At 42.2% G+C, this 25970-nt stretch overlaps 1 protein-coding gene across 4 annotated transcripts; it reads right to left on the bottom strand.

The window, feature by feature from the left end:
* Window positions 1-6223: 6223 nt before the first annotated feature.
* On the bottom strand, window positions 6224-25258 carry TRMT1 (tRNA methyltransferase 1). 4 transcript variants are annotated; one of them, XM_083354123.1, is made up of 17 exons: window positions 24914-25258; window positions 22499-22831; window positions 20851-20906; window positions 20059-20204; window positions 15685-15872; window positions 13824-13939; window positions 12767-12879; window positions 12355-12503; window positions 12069-12152; window positions 11535-11604; window positions 11294-11428; window positions 10282-10367; window positions 9482-9590; window positions 8585-8661; window positions 8103-8222; window positions 7392-7512; window positions 6224-6411 (listed from the first exon to the last, which is right to left on the bottom strand). In XM_083354123.1, the coding sequence occupies exons 2-17, from the start codon at window positions 22804-22806 to the stop codon at window positions 6349-6351; spliced, it is 1941 nt and encodes a 646-aa protein (XP_083210249.1). In that variant the 5' UTR covers window positions 22807-22831; window positions 24914-25258; the 3' UTR covers window positions 6224-6348. The 4 variants fall into 4 exon arrangements, with proteins under 4 accessions (XP_083210249.1, XP_083210250.1, XP_083210252.1 ...); XM_083354124.1 differs by having other exon boundaries at window positions 22499-22838; window positions 24920-25258; XM_083354126.1 differs by lacking the exons at window positions 20851-20906; window positions 22499-22831; window positions 24914-25258 and adding an exon at window positions 20705-20750.
* Window positions 25259-25970: the final 712 nt, after the last annotated feature.

Genomic DNA, 25970 nt, shown 5'->3' with positions numbered 1-25970 from the left:
AATTAAGGCACCAGGCTAGAAGCCAGGAGACTGTGAATCCGAGTTTCACCTTGGGCATGAAAGAGAGCTGGGTGACCTCGGGCCAGTCACTCTCTCCACCTGGCCCTCCTCACAGGGTTGTTGTTTGCTTTGGTTTGCTTTTGCACGTGAATAAACGCATCTCCTTTGTGGGTTGTCTTCCGTTCCTGCTGTGAGTTGTTCCTGCTGTTTGCGGACAGGATTTTGACACTAGCAAGGTGACAGGGAGGGGAGTACCAGAGGGCAAAAGCTGGGCGAGGGAAGGGGAGCCCCAGCAAGGCAAGGGCTGGGCATTTGGAGGGGAAGCCTGGCAAGGCGAGGGCCAGGTGGGACCAGGTGAGGCCAGGCAGGGTGGGGGGTTTGACAAGGGAGGGGAGGGCCGGGTGAGGTGAGGTGAGGCTCGGTAAGGTGAGGGCCGGGCAAGGGGTGGATCAGGCAAGGGAAGTGAGGCCTGACAAGGCAAGGGCTGGATGTGACCTTTTGAGGCCTGGCAAGGTGGACAGGCGAGGGGAGGGAAGGTCTGCCAAGGCGAGGATCGTGGGATGCCAGGTGAGGCTGGGCAAGGCGAGGGCTGGGCCAGGGGAGGTGAGGCCCAGCAAGGGCTGTGCAATGGGAGGTGAGGTCCAGCAAGGCAATGGGAAGTGAGGCCTGGAGCTTCTGGTTTGCCGCGCGGCCGCCATGGACAGCTGTGAGGCTTGCTCTCTCTCCCCAGTCCAGTTTCACATCGCTGGTGGGGGCTGGGGAGGGCCAAAAGTTGCCCCGAAGAGGCGACCAGCAAGAAGGGGCGTTCGCTACATCACAGGAGAGCCACAACTCTCCCATTAGACCTGGTGATCCCTCCAACCCGGCAGACGAAAGGATCGGCCATTATGGCTCGACCCTAGACTGCGAACAGCCAGTCACATTTTCCACCAGGCAACTTTTAAAGCAGCGCGGAAGAGACTGGGTGAGAGCTACTTCTTTTACACCCTATTTTCTGTACCTCCTTAAGCTGCTAAGCATTTTTCCCCCTGTAGTGAAGGAAGGGGGATTTTAACCCTCCCTCCAGAAAGAGCGGCGACCAACTACCCAGTGGTGTTTAAAACGTTGAAAAAGTAACTGAATCCAATTGGAACTTTATTTCTCAAAGCTTGTGGACTGAAAGACTTTTTATTTTTTAATTTTCATTATTTATTCTCTTGAAAATCTGCCTTTTTCCTTATAAAAAAGAAGAAAAACTGAAAAGATTAAAATAACTTTGGGAGTCAAAGGGAAGCTTTATTTTTTTTTTAATTTTAATTCCATTTATATCCCGCCCTTCTCCAAAGACTCAGGGCGGCTTACAAGCTTAGCAGTAGCCTTCATTCTATGTATATGCCTGCTTATTAGGGCTTTCACACACACCCCAAGCGGCATTATTACAAAGTCAGCTTAATTGCCCCCAACAATCTGGGTCCTTTAAAAGGTAGAGACGACACCGTGTGGTCAAATTTTCTATTTTAATCTGTTATTCTCTAGGGCAGTGATGGCGAACCTTTTAGAGACCGAGTGCCCAAACTGCAACCCAAAACCCACTTATGTATTGTCGGGTGCTGAGTGGGCGTGGCCCATTGGGTGGGCGTGGGTGCAGTGGTCACGGCAGACTGGGTGGGACTAAAAAGTTCAATCAATCAATTCCAACTTTGCAAGATTTTTTTTCCCTGTAAGAAGTTGAAATTGATTGATTGATTGAATCTTTTTTTTGCACATGGTGGCGGAGGCCTAAAGCGAAAAGGTTTTATAAAACCCAGCTGAAGGCCTAGGACTGGGGCGATGGCGCGTGTGCCCATATAGAGGGCTCTGCATGCCACCTGTGGCACGCATGCCATAGGTTCACTACCACAGCTCTAGGGGCCTGGCTGACTGCCCAGGGAAATTGATAAGATACATAACCTTGAAAATTTTGAAACAACAGCTGTGAAAGGCTCTGTGTTCCTTACCCAGGAAAAAAAACAACAAAAAAACCTTTTTCTTTCTTTTGAATTTTCTAAGTGTAAAGCTGTTAGTCTAAAACAGGGGTGTCGAACTCAATTTCACTGAGGCCGCATCAGCATTGCAGTTGCCCGGGGGTGTGTGGCCAGGGTGGGCGTGGCCTACTGGGTGGGCGTGGCTGGAGTGCGTATGGCCTACTGGGTGGGCATGGCCAGCTCTACATCATTTGTGTCAAGGGTGCCTATGGGGGCCTGGGCAGGAGTGGGACAGATCTGAGGGTCTCTGGCAGAAGGACATGGGACCAGGGAAGTGCCAAGGCATGGTCCACCGGAGGAGCCTCACTGTTCCTCTCAGGCCATGGGGGGGACTAGACGGTGGCGCGGAGGTCAAATGCCTAGCCCAGCCCTCAAGCACCCAGCCCCACTTCCCCAAGGGGGTGCCCAGCTGCATTTACCTCCTCCTCAAGGCTGCTGCTGCTGTGCTCGCTCTCCTTAGCCAGGTTGCTCATGATGGGTACGAGGGCAAAATCAAGAGGGAGGCCCATTCCATCTCCATGTGAGGAGACCTGGCTTTGTATCCAAAGCTTCCTTAGCAATAGGGAGACCCCCCAGCATAGGCCAGGAGGAGGGGGCAAGGGGATGGTGAAAGGGCAGCAGGGCAGGACTAAGGTACAACTTCCCTCAGACCTTCCCTCTCCTTCCTTCCTTCCAAATAACAGAGTGGTGGGAAAATATTTGAGATGAGGGAGGGAGAAAAACAGGCAAGAAACACAGCTGGGGAAGTGTCATCCTTCGTGAGGAATGAAGAAATGCACCATTGCCTGGAAATGGCCAGCGCATGGCCCTCGCCTACTTCACATATCCGGCTTGGTGGGCTCTATGGGAGGGGATGCCATGAGCAGCGTGAGAGTCGATGTTACCTGCGCAATGCTGCCCAGCCCCTAGCCTGCACCAGTTTTGGCAGGTAGTGGGGTGCTCTATTCACAGTGCCGAGAGGCTGAGCCGGGTGGCATGAATCTGAAGAGAAGCACAACGCTGCCCAACCCCTAGCCTGCCCGAAGTAGGCAGGGCCATGTGCTGGCCACTTCCAGGCAATGGTGCATTTCTTCATTCCTCACAAATGGTGATACCTCACCAGCATGCACCAAGGGGGCAGTGCCGACACGGCACGGGCCGGTCCCTCGTTGTTTTCAGATGGCCTTGTGGAGCTAAGACTGAATGTATTTCAGCATAGATGACCACCACAAAATTGTACATTGGCTCCTGGCCAGCCAGGGCCGGGGCCAAGACAGCGGGGGCCGTTCCCTTACTGTTTCCAGGATGGCTTCGCGGGCCACTTCGCGGGCCGCATCCGGCCCCCGGGCCTTGTGTTTGACATGTCTGGTCTAAAATACCAATATGGAAACAGACCAGGAACAAAATTTCCTTATATATGAAGATCAACAAATTCTCTCATGTTGAAAACAATAATTCAAACTCTTACCACAGCCAATGAAAAACTAAGGGGCTATGGGAAGGAACAAGAAGACAGCCCAGATATGAAAGCCCAAAAAGAATCATCTATAGAAAATACAATAGAAAAAATGAAATATTTAAATACCATCACAGAAGAATCAACTATTCAACACATATTGACATTTGAAAATCCAGAAAAGAAACCGACAACTTGGAAAAAGGAAAAGGTCTCCTGTACAACTCAGAAGGAATTAGAGGATCTAGAAAAAGAACAGTTGGATGAGAAGATACAGAACAACCACGTTGATATGGAAGAATAAAGAGACGACCCACTAGATCTACAAGTCCTCTCAAAAACATGGTGACCGGATGGTTTTGCCAACATCAATTAATATATGTGACATTACAAGGAGATTGGTTTGATGACCCAAAAAGAACATGGAACACGATTTGGCAAAGGAAAAAAGCCAGAATAAGACTGAAGGTGGCCAGAGAGGCCCAACAGAGACTCCACTTCCTCAGGGTCTTGCAGAAGAACAGGGTAGAACAACGACTAATGACTTTCTTTTACCGGTCTACTATAGAGAGCGTCCTCTCGCACTGTATTGTGGTTTAATATGCTGGCCTGACAGCCGCGGAGAGGAAGATATTACAGAGGGTGGTGAAAACAGCACATCATGGACTGTCCCCTGACACTACTGGATGACATTGCCAGGGCCCGCTGCCTTGGAAGAGTGAGGAAAATTCTCAGGGACAACTCACACCCTTGGTTGGTACCTCTTTACTCTCCTACCATCCGGTAGGAGATACAGAAGTATAGACAGCCGTACCAACAGGCTGAAGAACAGCTTCTATCCATGGGCTGTCAGGCTCCTGAATGGGAAATAACTCTATATATGATTGACTTGCAAGGCCGGTGTGTTGTGCAATTAGCTCACATGGTGTAACAAGATGGTGGGTTTGTTGTCACTGTGAGTTGGGGGGGCACGAAGGGAGTCTCAGCCAATCTCACTGTACGCATGTTGTACTTTGATAATAAAGGTTCATTCGTTCAATCATTCAAGGAGAATGGAGTTTCGACCATCTTACTGAAATAATATACTTAAATAGGTATGTGCATGTTGAACACAAGACATAGTTATAAACTGAGATAAAGAAAAGTTTTTCATCATTAAAATTTAGCAGTATAAATACTAATAGCTAATTTGAATATTGATTTGTGCATAAAGGTCATGTAAAGGTGAATAATGTAGATAAGCCAAAAACCTATTGATGAAAGTAATTAACAGGTCTATATGGAATGTCAAAAACAAAAATTATTAGTTTAAGCAAGAGATAGCAGATAGAAAGAGGAAGTATTAAATACTGAAATAAAATGTTTTGATTACTACTTAAAAAAACAACTGAAAACTAGCAAAAAGGAAGGATACCATATTGTAGTCTTCATTTGTTGACATAGAGGGTGCGAAGTTAAGTAGACAGGATGTGTCTTTTGAATATTAGATTTGGTGAGGAAGGGTGATAGATGAATTGGGAGTATACTAAAAATCTTGGGAATGATAAATATCAAACGTTAAATCTAAATGTTAGTGGAAATTAAAACTGAAAAATCTATTAGGTCATTGATTGTCTAAAAGATTATATGTTAAAACAATTAGAATATGTGTAAACTAAAAACTATTGATAAATGTAAGAAAGTTATTTTCCATGTGATAGGATAAAACTTAAATTTACAAATATATATGAAGGGAGAAAGAGAGGAAATGCTTATGGCAGCAATTTGAAATCTGTGCTAATGTTATCTGTATGTAATTGAATTACTACTACTCAGCCACCACATTGCTTTTCAAATATGTGAATGTAATATTAGAAAATCAATACAATTTGTAAAAAAAAAAAAAAAGGAAGTGAGGCCCAGCCAGGTGGGGGCTGGGCCAGGGGAGGTGAGGTGAGGCCCGGCAAGGCGATGGGAAGTGAGGCCTGGCAAGGTGAGGGCCAGGGAAAGGGAAGCTGGGAGGGGTGGGCCGAATGAGCCGTGGGCCTTGTGTTTGACATGTCTGCTATATGATAAATCACTAACTTAGATTTGTTTTATAATGTCTTATTCAACTTTGGTTCACATCAGTAACATCTCACTATTAAGGTGTACTTGCACCAGTTTTCAGAAAGGAATGTGTATGTGGACAAAGTCCTTTTATCTATGTAACTTGCTACTTATTAAGAATATTTGTAGGTCAGGGTTGAAATGCGGGGTCTTGATGTTCTCTGAATTTGGTCGTTTTCTTGCAGATGTTCATTACCCAAACTAGGAAACATCAAAAGTGCTAACCTGATGATGTTATCTGATTTAGGTAATGAAAAGTCTTCAATAAATAACCAAGCTCAGCAACCACTAAGGACACTTAACTTGCTACTTCATTCTAGCTTTATTGGGAGACGTACTGTCAACTTGAAAAGCGCAATGAATGGGCTTATATAAGCAACTGGGGGGAGGGGGGGAATAATTGTGGGACCCTGAGATTTTGACCAGAACTATATGTATATAGCCTGAAACATAATATTTCTGCCAATCGTAGGAAGCTTCTTTACACCAAGTCATACCATTGCTCTGTTTCACCCAGAGTTACTCATCTTGCTTGCCAATAGCAATATGTCACATAAAAATGTCTCAGACCTGGGATTTTCTGCCTGCAGACTGGTGCAGACAGATTTTAAAAAGTGGAAAGACAGCCAGCTGAAATGGTTCTTAGTGTTAACCAGTGTTAACCCCCATCACCATTAAACAATCACAAACGCAAACATCATCAAAAGATAACAGTATTTAATTGGCATGCACATTTTGACAGTCATTAAAATATAAAGATTGCCTGTAAATGCAAAAATAAAAATCACACCAGGCATTCAGGACTCTTTTGTCACACTACTGTTACGGTGTTTCACTCTGAGTCTCGTGAGAGTAGCAGCATGTGTCTCCCAATGTACAGTCACCCTGGAAGGAAAATGGCATTTGTTGGGAACAACTGAAGACATTTATATTATTGCACCTAGTCCAACCTATATTATTTATGTAACTAGCTGATTGCTTTTTAAGAAAAAGCCTGGATAATGCACTCAGCAACTCTGGGGAATGGACGATGCTGTCTTCACCACGCATTATCTTTAGTAGTCAAAAATAGCAGTGAGATTTTTCTGAGTGTGTCTATGGTCTGTATAGTCTTAATGTGCATCCGCAAAGACTCAAATATTTGCTGCCGCCTTAGGTCTGCCCAAACTGAGCAGTTTGGTAAAGTATCAAGCGAGCAGCACTTTAGCTTGGTAGACCATTTTAAACTCAGGAGCAGCCGAATCTATTTTCAGAGGACATCCTGGTACTTAACTGGAATTGTCTGTCAATTATAACATTGGTTAAGATGGACTGGCTAGGTACGAAAGATTATTGGTTCTGGCTACCACCCTTAAGCTAGAGCAGATACTTCTTGCTCATTAGTATCTTTACTTATCTGTGGCTAAAAAAAACCCCCAAAACTTTGTGAATGTTTTCTGTTTCTAGGAGGCAAACTGCATGCCCCTGCAGTTTCCAGATCCCCTGTATGGAGAAGAGCCCTCAATCTATTTTTTTCCCCTTTCCCAGGAAGCTTAGACCCTGCCCTGGTTCTAGATTAGTGCAGTCACCTGAAAAGCTGCTCTAGTAAAAGGGAAATTTCCTTTCCCCATTTCCTTTAGATCCAAGTGTTTCCACCTGTGTTATAACCCATCTATATCAACCCACCGATCCAATCCCATGCCCAAATGTTATGGAAGCCAAATGAAGCAAGCCAAATGCCGCGATCCTTTTCCATCACGTGCCAATCACGTTTCTTCCTGGACCTGTGCTATCGCAATAAACTGAATCCAAAAATACGCTGCCCGTTTCCTTTCGTGAGCCTTTAACTAAGTTTCTTATCACGCGGAGTAAGTGTGGCCACTTACCTGCCGGAACCTTTTGCATGGGAAGTTTTTCAGGTGAGAACCATCATTCCCTTCTGCGCACACTTTCCTCTTGTTCTGATGTAATTTTCTCTTTTCCTGCAGACAAGAGGAAATCCCGCCCCTAACCCAGAAAAATAATAAGGCACGAACCAAAGGCAGCTGCCCTTTGGTTTTAAAGGGACACCAAAAAAAGGCTCGTAATGGGAAGCTGCAGCAAAGCCTGGAAATGGAAAACCCCTCTGGAATGGAAAGCTGCAGCTTTTACAGTGTAAAAACACTTGGAGCTGCGAGTGGCAAAGATGCCCACCTGCTTCTGCACCCAAGAGGACTAGCCTACCTTCCTTCTACGATTAGGTTGCACCCAACAGAGAGGGGCAATGGCAACATCAGCCAAGGGCCTGAGCTGTAGCTATGATACGTGCGTAGGCTTTTTTTAATTTTATTTTCTGAGAAGGGAGTCACGATGCAGAGGAAGATACTAGCTATGCCCTTCCTTTGGCCACACAATCTTCCAAGATAAAAGTTCTATTAACGAGACTGTAATTCGCAGACCAAGCAATACATCCGGCATCAGTTTTATAAAGGAAGAAACCACTGGGCTTTTTTTCCCCCTTCAAATATCATAGATGTAGTTGTAATCCCAGAAGAATTTTACATCTGGATGTTCCGATTTCCTCCCAGCTCCCCGTGATTCCCTTCAAATCCCTTTACCCCGCTTTCGCTCTCGATTTAGGCCCCCAGAAGGGCTCGGGATTCATCTGGAACCGTCGGAGCCTCTGTTTTCGTGATTTAGGATTAGCATCTGCTCGGACAGTGAAGGACGCCTGCAACCTGTACAAAATGTATAAAAAATCAGAATAAGGGGCAGATCAGAGCACGTGATAGAATTCTAACCCCCCCACAGGAGCCTTTTTAGTAAGTTCTGCCAGTGGTAGGAGAGTCCAGTATCTTATGTTTTTCTCTGCAAAGAGACATCACACTCTTGGGAGATTCTCCTCCCGCTCCCGCCATCCTCTCTGTTATGTATGTTTGTATGCATGTACGTGTGTGTGTATGTATGTATGAAACTTCAGGTTTCCGCCTTGAAAACATCCCAAGTTTTCAATATCCTGCACCTAGAGCAATTTGTTCCTCAGTTCAAAATCCACATTTGCTCATCTCAAGCCCAGTTCTACCATGTGACAATCACCTACTTGGGTTCCACGGAAAGGATGTGAGCAGCTGGGCTGTTCTCTGAAAGGCGCTCTCGTTTCACAGGGTTGAGCCGCTCCTGCAAGTAGGGGTGATGGGCAGTAGGAAGAGAAGGAACAGCAGTTTAATCTAAAAAAGGGCCTTAAGAGCAGGGGTGTCAAACTCAATTTCACTGAGGGCCGCATCAGCACTGCGGTTGCCCTCAGGGGGCCGGGTGGGTGTGGCCTGGGTGGGCGTGGCCTACTGGGTGGGCGTGGCTACAGTGCGTATGGCCTACTGGGTGGGCGTGGCCAGCTCTACATCGTTCGCATCAAGGGTGCCTATGGGGGCCTGGGCAGGAGTGGGACAGATCTGAGGGTCTCTGGCAGGAGGAGGGTCTCTGGGCCAGGGCCAAGGCAGTGGGGGCTGTTCCCTCACTGTTTCCAGGATGGCTTCGTGGGCCGCATGAAACCACTTCGCAGGCCGGATCTGGCCCCCGGGCCTTGTGTTTGACATGTCTGCCTTAGAGGAAGAGTGTAGAGAAGAGCAAAGGGCAACCAACCGTAGAAGGGATGTCTCAGAATTATTATTATTATTATTATTATTATTATTATTATTATTATTATTATTATTATTATTATTATTATTATTATTATTATCTTTTAGGGCTAACTCACACTGAATCTTTATTAAAGCTTCAACAAAAAAACACAGGACGTACATGCAGAAAGAAATCAGTTTAAGCCGATTGGTTTTGACTAAAAACTAGAGGAGAAACCAGAAATTATCTCTGTGAGAAGCCTGATGCCTGGAATAGCCTTACGAGTTAGAGGCCTCCATAGTTGTTATACAGTGCCAATCATTTTTATAAAGCCAGAAAAGAAAAGCTCCCTTATATGATAAAGTAAGGCCAGGCTCACCCAGCAGCGCATAATGTCCCAAAGCACAGATGGTGGTGCATCTGTTTTGATAGCATTCTTGCAGGCATGAGAAAGCGACACTTGGTGGCCAGCGTGAAGAAGAGCTGATCTAAAAAAGAATCCAGAGAAGGCTTATATTAAAACATGCCCTAACCTCCCTGAGGAAAAAGATTAGCAGAACCCCCAACAACAATTGAGACAGGTCAACAATCTGTTTTAAGGCAGCAGAAAAATTGGCACAATCATCTAAACATAAGACTCCAATTGGGTCAAATCTTTTCTTTCTTTCTTCCTATATTGTATATTCAAATTCTGTAGCTTTTTTTTTTACAGCTTCTTCTCTACCATCCTCTGAAATGTACTCTTAGTATAGCCTTAAAATCACATGATATAGCATGCTAGAGATCCTCAGAAGCTGTCTTTCCAAATCACCCAAATCAAAATTTATCCTTGAGAAGGAATCTTTTAAACAGCATATTTGTCAGGCAATGGGGCCTGAGCCATCTGCATGTGATGACTATTCCTCTTGAGTTTGAAAAGATTCACAGATTCACGAGACTAGATAATTTGCTAAAAAAAAACCAGTGAGGCTCTTAGCAAGCTCCTGATTAATATATCACTATTGTTAGGACTACCAGGAAAAAAAACCCCATTATCTCTTCAATATCACAATGGCATTCAAACTTTACCAGCAAATGCAAGGAAATCCTATCTATCGCCACATTCACAGCCTATCTTAGGATATTCCTTTTCAAAGTTAAATACGAGATCTTTGTGCAAATTAGTTAAGTTCACCTTACCTGAACTGCAGTAGAGAAGGACTGTTAGAATGGATGGTTTTACTGAGTTTATCAAGGGTATAATAGAGAGGGACATCAGGTAGTTCCTACAAGCAGAGGAAAGCAGATTCTAATTATATAGGGAAAGTTTCTAGTGAGGTTACAGAAGAGGCATATCTACTACTGTAACCATGTTTTAGCCACATCCTGCTTTCAACGATGATCCGTTCTTAAGGCACTTTTTAGGCTTACTAGAAGAAGTTCCCTTTTAGGTAAGCTTGTTCACTATTACAATTATCTTACCAAAAAAGATGTCAATGGGCTAGCAAGAACCCAGACCGTGGCTTGAACATCGGTGCCTTGCAATGGGGAAGGCTGCCTAAGGTTGAACAGAGCAATGCTACCTGCAAAACATGGCGGTCTGTGTTCTGTACCAGCCTGCTACCGGCCCTGCAGAAAAGGCAACCCCTTTATAAACGGCAAGAGGCTGGAATGACGTCTGCCAAATTTATTACTACAAAAAACAAACAAGACACGTACCAAGATACAGGAGCTTTGAAACACTATCTGAGCGGTTGCTTTCAGCAAACCAGCCCTCCCCAAACATTCCCTTTATAAAGAGTTCAGGGCGTGGCCTCTCTCTGCCTCCTTCCGAGAAGCCCCACAGCCTTCCTCTGTTTACTCCTACTTGACTGTCTCCTGCGTCGGGCGTCCTTGAACAGGGCCAGCTGTGGGTCATCTTCATCCACACTGTCAGGCTCACACAGCTGGGTCTCCATGGTGACCAAGTGGGAGGGGCCTGCCTGAGGGCTATCATCAGCAAGATCTTCAACCCCCTCAGCAAGGTCTTCAAGACCCCCCTCCTCCTCTGATTCGTCCGACCCAACTGCCGAACCCACAGGCTGACCCTGAATCACAACAGTCTGCTGGCTAGCTCTCCACTATTTTACTACTCGATGACACATTTTTGCTTCTGGGGGCGATCTGAAAACAGAATCACCCTATTCACTCTGCAAACAGCCATCCTCCTCACCTCCATCACCATGCTCAGGATGCCCTGAATCCGTTGATTTGTCTGAAAGCGGCCTGGGTTACTCTCAACCGCTGACAAGACTCGCTGAACAAAACCCAAATCGTGAAGTGGTGCTGCCCACATGGGGCCAGCCAGCTGCAGGACAAGGAGGAGGAGGAGGAGGAGAAGGAAATATCAGCTTGGGGAAAACCACTTCTCCAAGAACACGTAAGCCACGAGGCTACATACTATCCCAGCTCACCTGGTGGTGCTGGTGACAATGTTCACAGGACGGACCTACAGGGGGGCCACAAGCAGCCTTATAGTTGAAGCTGTGGGGTTACACAGAAGAGAAGCAGATTCCATGAAGCCAAATCGTAACAACAGACGAGTTTGCTTCCTCCCTATTTATCAAAGGAGTCCTTTATGTTACAAGCACAGGTGGTCTGAAAGTCCAAGAGACTGAAGGCCAATGGCCCACGGGTCTCTCTTCACTAGCAGAATATAGATCAAGCGTCAGAAACAACTGCTCAGAGTCAGGCCTCTGAATCCTCAGCAGCAATGCTTCGACCGGGGAAAAGAGTAGTCGATTGCTAATGTTGAGAGGCAGTACATGAGAGGCCATATTTTCCACTAAGAATTTTTGTCTTATCTAAGTTTCTGTCAAATTCGTTTTCCGCTATGACCAGTGCAGGAGAAAATATCTAGCAGGAAAAGAATTTATACACCGAAATGTTTTAGGCAGCAGAATAAAGGAAACTGCTGCTATGCTAACAAAACTATAAAGAACTCTTACTTTTTTCCATCGCCGACCATCTTGCCAAGTCTCTGGATATGAAATGATCCACAGCCCACACAGTTATAAACCAAGGCCTGTTTGCTGCCAAGAGAAAGAAAAGAAGAGTTCCTAAGATGGTGCAAAGGAGGAGATGCCCAGGTATCGGCCTTGAGTCATGCCGGCTCTACTGGACATCCTCTTTCTGACTGCAAGAAATTGGGACCAGTTGGAAAGCAAGCAGGAGATCTGAATGTTTTCCCTCCGCAGGGGAAACACAGCAGAAAAGGCGAAACGCCTTTCTCACCTCGCAGAAGCTTTGACCTTGGACGGTCCACTGAAAACTCGAACAAACACACGGATGTAAAAGTCCACGCTGACAGACAACAGTGGAACAATATAGCGCTGGTAGCAGTTGGCACGAAGATCCAGGCTGTGGAGGATAATTCGCAGGGCCTGAAAGAAAAAGGATGGTGCAGCAACGGTTCCTTTTGTCTTTGGGCACTGGGCACAATGGGGCTAGCTTTTCAGAGGATATCTAAGACCTCTGCATATTCTTCACAGCACCTGATGTTCCCATTCCATTCTTTCCCAACTCCAGTACTGTAATACTTATAAGACCTTACCGGTTACTACTAGCTGTCCTTGCTAATTTGGGAAATATCAAACATGGCAACAGAACATAAGCATCTCGTGGTCTGGCATGCCCTCCTACTCACCAACTCATGACAGCAGGTGGTGCTGATTGACACGCCTCCGTATTTGCTGTAACATGTTTCCCCCAGTTTCCCGGCCAATACAGCCATGTCAGTGCATGTGACACACAGCAGACCTAGTGAAGGCAAATTGTAGAAAACAATGCAAACCAACACTTCTCCCAAACGTACCAAAGGAGCTAAGGGGGAGCAGACAAGAAGAGTCAGTGAGGTTCGCTCTAGAACCTGCCCCACAGCTGAGCCAGTGCAATTCTACTTCCTTCTCTCCAAAAAAGGGCTGCTCTTCCTACCGTTTCAGGCACAGAGAGGGAGCAATATAATTTGCCAGTATTATCTACTTGGGCCCAATTTCAGACTCTAGAGTCCTGGTTCTCTTCCTTTTACTCTGTAATGTTCACTCTGAGAGCTTCTTTGGTCTAGCGCAGGGGTAGGCAACCTTGGCTCTTTTATGACTCGTGGACTTCAACTCCCAGAATTCCTGAGCCAGCATGGCTGGCTCAGGAATTCTGGGAGTTGAAGTCCACGAGTCATAAAAGAGCCAAGGTTGCCTACCCCTGGTCTAGCGGTTAAGGCACCAGTCTAGAATCCAGGAGTTTGAATTCTAGTCCTGCCTTGGGCATGAAAACAGCCTGGGTGACTTTAGGCTAGTCACTCTCAGCCCAACCCCCTTCATATGGTTGTTGTTGTTGTGTGGAAAGTTGGAGGAAGAAGGAGTATTATGTATGCTTGCTGCCCTGAGTTACTTACAAAGCAATAAAGGTGGGATAAAAATCAAACGAACAAACAAATAATAATGGCTCAATCACTCTTGAAGAGTTTGTATCCTCTGGAACATCACTACAATTTCCTACAGAGCAGGAGTCACGTTATGGCTATAGATACACCCCATTTTGGAAAACAAATGTTACAACGTGAAATCCATGTTGTTATTTTAACTTGCCATTAAAAAAAGGTGGAAACCTTTATGAAGAAAACTCTCTGGAAAAAAAAACAATATTCTAAGCAGCCCTTATTCACAATTAAGAACAATACCTAAAACTGGAAAAAAGAATCAACTCACCTCCATCCCTCACACACTGCACCACAGCATCCAAGAAACCAGAAGGGCTGCCGTATGGGTCCAGATCAATAATATCAAAGAATTCTTTAGCTGCCTTTCTGCGATATAACAGCATCCTGCACAAGAGAGAGAGACGGACGGACCGACAGACAGTGACAGACAGACATGATTAGGTGTGGTACATCCAATAGATAGAAAGGAGGAAGCAGGAAATTCTATGAAACAGTAGATGCGTGCTTCAGTTGAAAAGGAAGCTCAGTTAAGCCTTCTCTATGCTAAAGCATTTGGTATATGTGCCTAAAATGAAAGATCAGCTATTTTCCCTGGCAGGCTGGCTGCTCATATAGAGATTACTTTCATTATGAGGCATGCCCATAATATGATTCTAGATCAGCAAAAGATTAGGCCAATGAATACATATCTAATGCAAGTCAAAGAGTTTCTCCAACTTAATTCCATAGAAGAAGAGGGGCGTAGATGGATAAATTGCTCAATAAAGAGAGGATGTTTTCGCTGGCACAAAAATAGAAAGAGATGGAAATTCAAGAAAATTAACTCCTTCACGCATTCTTATTTTTTAAGCAATACGTAGACATTGTGCCCTGATGACAGACTGAAGAATGGGATAATTAGAAACGCAGCTGAAATACAGGACCTGCATATTGTCTCCATTCAGCAGTGATTCAGCTGTACTTCCCAAACCTACACAAGTGGCAATTCTGCCCCAAGTCATGATAATCTTCCTGAGTACCATATACCTATTATTATTAGCTTATGGTGTTGCTGCGGTAGCCAGGAGACCACAACGCTATTGCAGAGATCTAGTTTGGCTTGCCGGGGTACCACCCCTGGTATGGGAGACGCTTACGCACTTCCCAAAGTGCGCCACAGGAGGGCGAACTGGAGAGAGCAAGAGGAGAGGCTCCTCCTGCCCCCTCCCTTCCCAGAGGTGCCCCTCAAACAGGCACTACAACCAGGAAGGTTCAGAGCCGTCAGAAGTCTGACTGCCTGTACAGAGAGCGCCAGTTCCTCTACCCACCAAAGTGGTAACTATTTATTTACTTGCATAGAAGATGCTTTTGAACTACTAGGTGGACAGAAGCTGAGGCGAGTAACAGATGCTTACCCAGCCACACAGTGCTTAAAGCTCAAACCACAGAAGCCGAGACCATCTCCAGCATCATTAAGCCACTGAGCCACTGCGCTTCTTAGCATACATCTGACTGGCCCTTTTGTTGAGACCAAGGTTCATGCAGTGTGCAGATAAGCATTGGCTTTCTCATTTATTATCGTGAGGTTTCTTATCATCTTTGTTAGCTGTCAGAAAACTAACTTAACACCACATAATCAATTATGACAGCGCAGAAAAACATGGAAGGCTAAACAGTATTCAAACTTTATAAATTCTCCCCACCTCATTTATTACAACAGAATATTTACCTGATCGTGTCAAAACAAAAGGATAGTACAAACTGTTCTCAGTACAAGAAGTTTTTTTGTAAATGGCTTTTCTCATAGTTAGAATTAGCTCAAGACATAAAATAAAAACAATATTATCACTCCCCAAGGCTCACTGAACGAATTTGCATGCTATTCTATATTAAAGAATATAAGTCAGTCAAGTATTACAAAGGGCCTCAGTGAGTTTGCATGAATCTAATTTGCTCTTCCTTTTTTTTTACTCCCACTGTTACTATTAAATGAAATGAACCTTTATTGTCAAAGTTCAACTATGTTATACAAAAATCCTATTTCCTTTGCAAAGCAAGAGTTTATCTGCTATGCCTCAGGATGTTAAATGGTCAAAGGATTAAAAAAAAGAAATAATTGGCATCCCTCTCTTGTATAGAAGTCTACTAACCGAGCATCTGACAAGCTTGGAGTCACCAGGTGCTCCACGCCATTGAGCTTAATGTTTTGGGTGATGAATTCAACAGCTTTAGAAGAATTATCATTAGCTACCACACTGTGAATGCCAGGCACTTCCTTTGCAAACCGGATGGAACGCAGTCCAGAAGCAGCCAGAGCCTCCAGCACTTTGAGTCCCTCCTGTAAAAGGCAGGAAAAAAGTTAAAGACAAACTGGAAGAAATATTGCAACTAACTTTAAAAAGCTCAATATGTGACCTGAAACTATGTGGATCATCCCTGCTTCAACTTCCAAAGTGGCTCTGACAGTTTCAAAAATATCAAACAGAAATGTTCAGATTGTGTCTAAGTGTTTTACGGTGCTTGACCACTATCCCTGCGCAAAACAATTCAAAAGCTTGCATCGTATCTTAAAGTGGACCTTTTGATTCCTTTAGCTTATGCAGAAATGAGCAACTATTCCAAAGTCCTAGATTCTTTACTTCAAAAGAATTATTAGAGGGTGATCACAGAAAGTGATCAGTCAAATCCCAGTTGTAAGGTGTTAGAAAATTCTGTTTTATTATATAGAAATGATAGCAGATGATTATTATATAGCCATACAGATTAGTAGCAAAGGATGGTTACATAGCCATACTGATCAAATAAAGTGTACAGTGTACAATCACCATGGGCCTTGCTGCTTAACGGTTTTTCAACTGTCACAGGAAACTCTCCTCAGAACAAAAGGAACCAACCATAGATGCAAACTAAACACTGCCATCTTCCGGCTGAATAATTCTGTAGCTGTTGCAATACAAAGCACATTCTAACATGTATTCCAACACCCCCACTGAACAACTACTTCTTATAACAGTCTAATTTTGATCTTAGTTCTGTTTCCTGTTTCTTATGCTTCTTCTCATCCTTTTTCTTCTTCTTCTTGCTGTCCTGGAGGTACACAGAGCTGGCGCTGCTGCTGTGGCTTTAGCCTTGGCTCTCCGAAGAGTTGGCACTGGAGCTGCTGAGGCTCTGGCTCCGGCTGGGCCTGGCTGGGGGAGCAGGTTGCAATTTCTTTTGGATTCTCCTTCTCATCTCTGGGTTTTAATATTCATGAGCAACATACAACAGACTTTTAGTTGGGATGCCTTTATTGCTTCTCGTGTATCTCCTGGCTGAAACCTTTTGTGGCCTGGTTTCTTCTTTTATTCCACATGAATAATCTTTCTCAGTTAATTTATTATAACAAGGCTTCTGTGTCCAAATCGTCTATGCCATGGGTGAACACAATTTGAGTGTTTTCCTTCTTGGCAGTATTAACTACCTGACTGCAGTTCTGCTGATATAGTTTATCTGTAATTTTAGCCCTTGAAAGTACAATATCCCCTTTTGTGATAATCCAAGTATCCCCTTTAAAGGTCACTACATTGCCTTATTTTGTGAACTTCTTCCAGAGCTGGAAAATACATTTTTCACAAGTATCTTTCTGGTGATACCCTGATAAATAGGACAGTAAAGAAAACCCTCTCCTATTCCTTCCGATTCTATTATTTGCCCACTACCTGTGGTGATGTTTTCTGTTTTACTTTGGTCAAGGTGAGTAAAGTAATTTCTGTCATTTGTCATGTAACTCGTAGCTCTTGAATCAACACACCAAGCTTTCAAAGATGAGGTGCAACTTTTGGATTGAAAAATATAATTACTATCTGAAGAAAAACCAGTTTCTTTCTTCACACTTGCAACAGAAATACTGTCACTATTAATGCTTTTTGTTTTACGCTTATATCATCTATAAGCTTGCCCTTAACATATTCCAAGATTGTCATCTGGATGTGCATCAGACAAGCCTTGCATAACGTTCTGATAAACCACTAAATAATAGTGCTGCACCATGAAAATCTTTTATTTCTTCTCCTATACCCCTCAGGCATTCAAGCATTTCCAAGGTATGCCTTATATAATCCTGCATTTCCTGGCCTTTCGTCAGCTTGGTTTGGCATAGCTTTCTAATCAAATATTTATTACTTAGACTAGCTCTTTCATGCACCTTTTGTAATCCTTCCCACATTTCCTTAGCAGTTTCACATTTACATATATGTACGATTTGATCATCTTCTATGCTAAGAGAGCTTGTGCTCTCAGATTTTTCTGATCTTTCTCTATCCATTCATCTGAAGGTTGTTCTGGCCTAGCTTCATTTGTACATTTACATGTACCTTCCCTTATTAGCAGCATTTTCATCTTGAATTTCCAAGACTGGTAGTTCTGGTTTGTCAGATTTGCAAATGAAAGCTTTGTCTCAGCTTTATTACTGACCATTTTCTTTTATTCTGTTGCAGTCTTCTTTCTGTTGCTGTACCTTGCACTTATTTGCTGTAGCTGGCTATGACTGATTTGCTCTGTTCTGTGCTGAACTTTATATTTTCCTCTAATCTGGGCTTACACTGGGTTTATACTGAGTTGAAGCTGTGGGTACTGGGACCATAACCTGTTAGAAAATTCTGTTTTATTTTATAGAAATGGTAGCAAAGGATTATTATATAGCCATACAGATTGGTAGCAGAGGATGGTTACGTAGCCATAACGATCAAATAAAGTGTTCAGTGTACAGTCACCATGGGGCTTGCTGCTTAACTGTTTTTCAACTGTCACACAGGAAACTCTCCTCAGAACAAAAGGAACCATAAGATTATAACCATAGATGCAAACTAAACAGTGCTGAATAATTCTGTAGTTGTTGCAATACAAAATACATTCTAACATAAGGAATGGGTTATTTCATGCTTATATAGTTCATGCTGCAATGATATACCATGAAGAAAGCCTCTGATGCAGACCAGATTTATAGTATATTACTCTGTAGACAGAGCTGTGTCATTGGCTCAATGCTCTGGTCTGAAGATCCCAGCTCAGCCCAGCCATGAAGGAAAGGTCTTCTCTTCTCTCAGGCTATCAAAGCATCTCCCAAGGAGATGTGGTAAGCCCCCCTCCCAAGATTCAGGGCAAAACACCATTCTTTCCATCATGTTTTTAACTGTTAGCTCAATCAATATGAAATATATTGATTGTTAATTATGCTGTTTTTATTTTTATATTTTAAACTGCACATATCAAGGTAATATTGAATTATGGGATACAAATATAATACAAACATAAAGCTTGGAATGTAAAGCTTGATAGTCAGCACTGTGTAGGGAGGCTCAACTAAGTGACATCTGCAAAATCTTCTAATTGTCTCAAGTCAAATTAAATGGTCATATAATCATGAGTAAACTAAATCATATCAGAATTTAATGTTTTCACGTGAAATCTCATCAAAGTGCTAATGTTTTTGTGGGAGAGCGTATGAGATCTAGGAGGATGACATATTTTCATAAATGACTTTTGTTTTGTTATATCCTTGTTGCGTTCTATTTAAGAGAAGGCTATATGCCTTCCTAAGCTCCCTACAGGGAAAAGATAGATCTTGACTATGTAATATAGGTAGTCCTCGCTTACTGACTACTTCTTCGGCAAATGTTCAAAGTTACGACTATGCTGAAAAAATAACTTTATGGCCAATTTACAACCTTTAGCACTCCTTAGTCACGCGATTGCCATTAGTGTCAACACACATTCTCCTGTGCCTCATCTATGAATTCCCCCCCCCCACTTGCAGTAGAGAGAGATTGGAGAGGAAAGGATTGCACAGAGTAAGCTGTCTGCTCATGTACACATCAAAAGCGGCAGTTGGAACTGGGAGCTGCAGACATGCTATGCAAACAGCTTCAATACTCTTTTTGCGCTATGCAAACCACTTCAAAAAACCTTGCCAAGAAAAGTGCAGAGACTAGTCTAGACAATTGCCAGGGTCAAAAACTTGGGTTGGGTTGTTTTATTATTGCATTGATAGTTTATTTGGTTTTATACTTAATGTATGCCGCTGAGAGTCTCTGGATTGTGGGAGAAGTATAAACAATGAATGAATGAATGAATGAATGAATGAATGAATGAATGAATGAATGAATGAGCAAGCAAGCAAACAATCTCCCACCAAGAACAGCCAAAGATTATGATAGCTGTGAATGATAGCAATAGCACTTATATACCACTCCAACAGTGCTTTTCAGCACCCTCTGAGCAGTTTACCATGTCAGCATATTGCCTCCAACAATCTGGGCCATCATTTTACCAACTTTGGAAGGATGGAAGGCTGAGTCAACCATGAGCCAGCCAGTATCTAACTCCTGGCAGCGGGCATAGTTTACCTACAGTACTGCATTCCAACCATTGCACCAATGATAGAAACTTTATCAAATATATCTGGGCAACAACAGGCTGGTAATGGCCAATGGAGTGATTATCCAATCCACCCTCAAAACCCCAATGTGGAAACATAGATACAATACCTGGCATACTTCACCCACTTCTGCAACTGTAGCAGTCTCCTCATCTGGAGTATCTCTATAATTCAGTTGTTCCAAGTTATCATCTTTTTCCTTTTCAGAGAGATCAACAATCACTTTAGAGGCATTTTCTTCCCCAGGGACTGCAACTGGAGAAAAAAGATGGGGCAGTATCTTGTCTGTATTTTGGTATCTTGTCTGAACAAATGTTCAATATTTTAAATCTTTTTATATAATTATCAAATATTCAACTCCTTTAAATGATGTTTTCTCCTACTATAAATATAACTGCAAGGCTGCCTCTTCTGTTTAACTTTGCCACTACTGAAAACCTAAACATACTTATAGGTGTATGGAGCACCTTACTGTCAAAAATCTATTCATAATTCCAATTATGTAAGTAAACTGCAGTTGGTCTTTTTAAAACTATAAAATGGAATCTTAGCTAAAAAGCAACAAGAACAAATTACAGAAGATTAAAACATTCTGTATTGTTCTTCTAGGGACAATTCCTGAAAATTAAAAGTGGGTCTGCTTATTTCACTTCACAGCCACTAAAAAACCCCTTTTTCTAATAACCCGAGGGAGGAATTCAAAATAGTGCCTTGTTAAGTCCCAATTAAGTTTTTTTATTATTAAAAATGCATACACATTCTTTCTCTGCAGGCAGGAAAATAAGTCCATATTGTTACTACAAAACAATAAAAGTGAATATCTACATTTTGCTTCTCATACATCTCTGTTTTTCACCTGATGGACCTTAGATGGAATAGTGATGAAAGCATTGCCACTCACTCCTAATTCCTTTGGATGAGAGCTGCAGACGAGCAAATTCAGTAATAACGGCACACCTAAATGTGAGAAAAATGGCACATATTACAGATTTAATGTGCGAGAATATACACAAGATTAAATATCTACTGTGCCTGCATTCAGTCCTTTCAAGAATGCAGGACTTTTACAAAGGATCATTACATAATTCAGAATCCAAAACTATCAATCATTTCAAAAATGCTTTCAAGTAAAAGGACAAATCAGCATCACTTCTTAGGTCTAAGAAGCAAGAAGACAAGTAAGGTGTCTTCACCTGTATATATTTCTTCTTTCCTACCAGTTTTCATATTGCTGGGAGTTGGGTGGCACATAATTTTAATAAATTATTGCATCTATATTATACCAATAGCTTTTAAAAGCAAGAGTGCAGACAGATGTTTTTATAGCTTAATATGTATTTATTTTGTATTAACTCAAAATATGTAATTTGCATCATTACTGCTAAATTAGACCAAATTCCAGGAATTTTTATAAAATGTACATAAGCATCAAGTATTACATAGTCTACCAGAAATTGATTTCTGATCTATTGTTTGCTTACCTTATTAATATAACAGCACACTTTTTTCCTTGTTATGCAGCATGAAACATCAGTTTGCCTGATATATAGCACTACATACTTATGAAACTACTTCAATGAATAAAATATCCCACAAGCCTTGCAGTAATTAAAAAATGACTTTCACTTTCCAATTTTGCATATATTTTTCTCCACTAAAAATGAACTCCATAGATAGCAATGTTGTACTAATAACATTATGTTGAAATCATTTGCTCAGCACATCAGTTCAGAACTCTCAGTATTTATCTACAAGAACTGTTTGAATCTCATTGCATTGCTCAAAGTTCCACATATGTAGTAAATTTGAAAATACACTTACTAAATGAACATTTTCCGACATTGTTCCTTTTACATTATGATTACAGACTGTCATATTAATAAAAATTACACTGGAAAGTAAAAAAAAATATAACACAAAATCCTACTTGGAGCTTGCTAAAGCTATGCACTCTGACAATATCTAAACAAACCCATTATCTACTATTTGATACCAATTGGGGTTCTTTCAGAAAAGGAATACAGGGAAAAATAAAAATGAACATCAAGGACAACTACAGCCTGATTAGTCCACGAAATGGAACACTAAATCACTTTTACAAAAAAGATCTTTAAGTAGGGAAAAGTTAAGAGTAGATATGCTTGAATACATAGCCAGTCCCCTTGAGGATTCCTGTGGCAATAAATAGCAGTTCCTCCCAAAGGCTTTTAGAAAGTGAAAAGATACAGACAGAACCCCTTTGCTAATGAAAATGATCTTCAGACAAGGAAGATAGAACCTAACGAAATATATGCTCTGAAGCTAATCACAGGAGAACATCTCTTCTTTCTCAGGTAAAAGATAATATTTTCATAATAAAGCTAACTCCAAATTAATTCCAACTTGTTATTCCAACTGTATCCTCTTTCCCCACCACCACCACCAAAAAAATCCCAAAGGGATAAACTCTCCTATCATTACTTCATTCCAACTTCATTCCAACTTCATTCATTCATCGAACTTCTGAAAAAAATCCAACAGCTTGTGAAGTCACCCCATTCCCTACTTACGTAAGGTCTCTGTTGAACTCTTGGACGGGGTTATAGAACACTTCATTGGCATTTGGGAAAATCACTTTTGCTTTTCCTTCTGTGATTATTTTCTCACCATTTTCTGCTGGCTCACTGCCACCACTTGTACTCACGGTAGGTGACTGAGCCATGTTTTGCTCCAGATTACAGCTTTCTGTTTCCATGTCTTGATTCCGATTACCCTCAATGCCTTTGTTAAAAGATTGATTTCTGACTGAAATTGTAATTAGAGTTGCTTCATTCCTATATGAAGCCAAGGCAAGTCTCAGCCAAGTCCTCAGACACATTTATTTGTCATCAGTTTTTTTTAAACTATTTTCTGAAAAGAAAAGAAAAATTATTTTACTGCAAATACGCTGAATTTCCACTTCTGCTCTAAATTTAGATACAACTCCCAAGAATAGAGTATTTCATATTATACTCACCTATTGTAACACTTACCATCCCAGTGAACTTAACTGTGATTCATTTAACAGTTTAATCAAGCCAATTTTCTAGGTTTGCATTACACACCAAACCATAAATTAATTTTACAGCCTAAACCTCTGCAACACATAGGGTAAAATGGATAATCCATGGATTTATGCATCATGGATAGACTACTGCAACGCTCTCTACATGGGGCTGCCCTTGAATACTACTCGGAGGCTCCAGCTGGTGCAGAATGCGGCCGCGCAGGTTGTGATGGGGGTCTCCCAATACTCCCACCTAACACCTCTGCTCCGCGAGCTGCATTGGCTTCCAGTTGCCTTCCGGGTGAGATTTAAGGTGCTGGTGATGACCTACAAAGCCCTAAATGGCATGGGTCCGGATTATTTACGGGAGTACCTTTTGCCGGCGTTAACTTCCCATCGTCCTGTGCGCTCCCACAGAGAGGGCCTCCTCAGGGTGCCGTCGGTCAGGGAATATCGACTGGCGGCCCCCAGGGGGAAAGCATTCTCTGTGGGCGCGCCTGCCCTCTGGAATCAGCTCCCTGTTGAGCTCCGGATGGCTCCCGACCTTCGCTCTTTCCGCTGCGACCTGAAGACTTGGCTATTTGAACTTGCCGGCCTGGACTGAGGGACTGGGATTTTATATTTTAAATTTTACATTTTACAACGTGTTTTATTGTTTAGGGCTACTTGGTTTAATTTATTTTAATTTTTGTATATTATGTGTTGTATATAGTGTTTTAATTGCCCTGTACATTGCCCCGAGAGAGGGTCGGTATATAAATCCTAATAATAATAATAATAATAATAATAATAATAATAATAACAACAACAACAATAACAACAACAATAACAATAAAATAATAATAATGTACATATAGCCTTGCCCAATGCACACCCATGTCAGGTAGCACAAGGTTTCTCAAACTGTTCCTTACAACACTAGGGTTGTGAGAGAGATTAAAGGTAAAAAAAGTTCACTTCCCAGGAGCATATATAGCAAGTTTTATAAGATAAGATAACCTTTATTGTCATTTTTTTTACTGTGGGCACGACACATATCAAAAATGAAATTTAGTTGCCCACTCTCAAAGTGAACACATACATGACACACACCTAAACATACTATATACAATATATACATACTATACACAACATATGTGTAGACCTACACTCCTACATATACATAACATATGAATATTAAACATTGTCCATCTTGAATATATAATGGCAGGAGGAAGCTTGAAAATTCACAAAGTTTATATGGAACAAAACTGGCTGAATCTGGATATTCTGCTTTGGATACCACGGAGCCTCGACCCAGAAGGTAACAAGGAAAACAGGTTGTGAAGAGGGTGCGTAGTGTCCCAGACAATTTTATGGACTCTACTCAAGCAACACTTCTGTGCTATGTCCTGGATGGGAGGGAGGGAAGGTACAACAGAAAGGGAGCTTATCAATTAATATGCCAAAGCCCATCTCCAAGAGGTGCTCATAACTCATTAATTTGCCTCTTGAGCACAAGTTCCAGATTATTTTAAAACTAATGGATTCTATGGCCTGAACAAATCCTGAAATACAGATTTTTTTTATTTTGGGGGGGGGAACAGAACATGATTGTACAGTGGCAAACTTTCTCACTGAATTTTATAATTTTCATATAAAATAAGGGCACATTTTGTTTGTACCTCTTCTTCTGCAAAGAAATGATCATAAACTTATTTTTGCAAGACTATTTCTCAATTACAGTTTAGAGAAATACTATCACTACTTGGTATTAGAAACAGTAATGACCAACAGAAAATTCTTGAGGCACACAACCTTCCCCATCTCAGAGATGGGGCCTGGGCATTTAACTGTTACCTCTTGATAAACATTCAATTTTATCTTAACCTAAAGAATCTTAATTGTAACTGGAATAGCACAGAATTAAGTAAAATAATTTTAACTCTTATTATTTTACACTTACTCTACAGCCAACGTGTAATTTTCAATGAACTGTAGACTAGCATTATTTCTCCACAAGCCTTCGCACGCAACTGCAAATACGTGGAGGGGAGGCAGCTGGAGGGCTGAAATCTGAGTTCTCTGAGGGAGGCAACACCGACCTCGAACGTTTCTGTTTTTGCTGTAAGCTGGATCAAGCCACGCATCAGGCAAAGGATAAGGAACTATAAGTCTCTCTCAAGAAATCAGGCGGGGAAAGGGGGGGAGACTTAAAGACTTAAAGAAAGGCCCACGATATAAGCTCCCCTATGTATAGCACAACCAATCAGAACTAATGTCCACGTTCCCCAGCACAGCTTATACCGTCAGCGCCATATTGAAAGTGACTGGGGAAAGATCAGCTGATATCCTTCCAGCCAATAGAACCGTGGCAGCGGACGGGTCGCCTAGAGAGTCAAAAAAAAAGAAAAGAAAAATGCCACTTTTCCCTAATGAAGCAGGTGGGAGAGTACAGCGTTTTCCAAATTGTTCGCCTGTTTCAAAACGTCGCCTCGAATCAGATCTGCGAGCCCACTGCAGCTTATTGTTTTATGTCTACAAACAATTGCAGTAAACGGCGATAAAAAGCGGTATGATTATGATGAAGATTCAAGTATATTGCAGTTTCGCACGATTCTTCGTTGCAGAGAATAAAAATTATGTATTGGAACGTCCTGTATATGTCGATTAAAAAACAAGACCTCTTGCTTTCAGCATCACTTCTTCTTAACTAAATAGGTATAGGATGCAACCTCTGAATAAAACAACCTGGACTTAGTTTGAAAGACTTCAATGTAACATCTCTGCGAAACTGTTGAAGCAAGTTATATAAAAGCAATAAGACCTAATAGCTTTCCTGACCTATATATTTTCCAAAAAGTCTGATTATCTGGAAAATATCTCTATGGTTGTTAAATATTGTGCTTCTCATTTCAATTTGGGGGATGGATCAATCATTAATGAGCCCAAGATAATATATGTAGAGTGCAAAATCAAAATGCTTATTTGGTCAGTGACCAAATAGATATAGATAT

The sequence above is a fragment of the Vipera ursinii genome (assembly GCF_947247035.1).
Source record: "Vipera ursinii genome assembly, chromosome: 2".
In the NCBI taxonomy this organism is placed as follows: Eukaryota; Metazoa; Chordata; class Lepidosauria; order Squamata; family Viperidae; genus Vipera; species Vipera ursinii.
The sequence above is the reverse complement of the archived record's forward strand: the minus strand, read 5'-3'. Positions and strand labels throughout refer to the sequence as shown.

Coding starts and splice junctions, on each gene's coding strand:
- TRMT1 (XM_083354123.1), bottom strand. CDS start 22,806: ATGTGTCTGAGGACTTGGCTGAGACTTGCCTTGGCTTCATATAGGAAT. Junction 8,662..9,481: donor GGGACATTATGCGCTGCTGG/GTGAGCCTGGCC, acceptor CCCTACTTGCAG/GAGCGGCTCAACCCTGTGAA. Junction 6,412..7,391: donor CATGCAAAAGGTTCCGGCAG/GTAAGTGGCCAC, acceptor TTTTCCTTCCAG/GGTGACTGTACATTGGGAGA.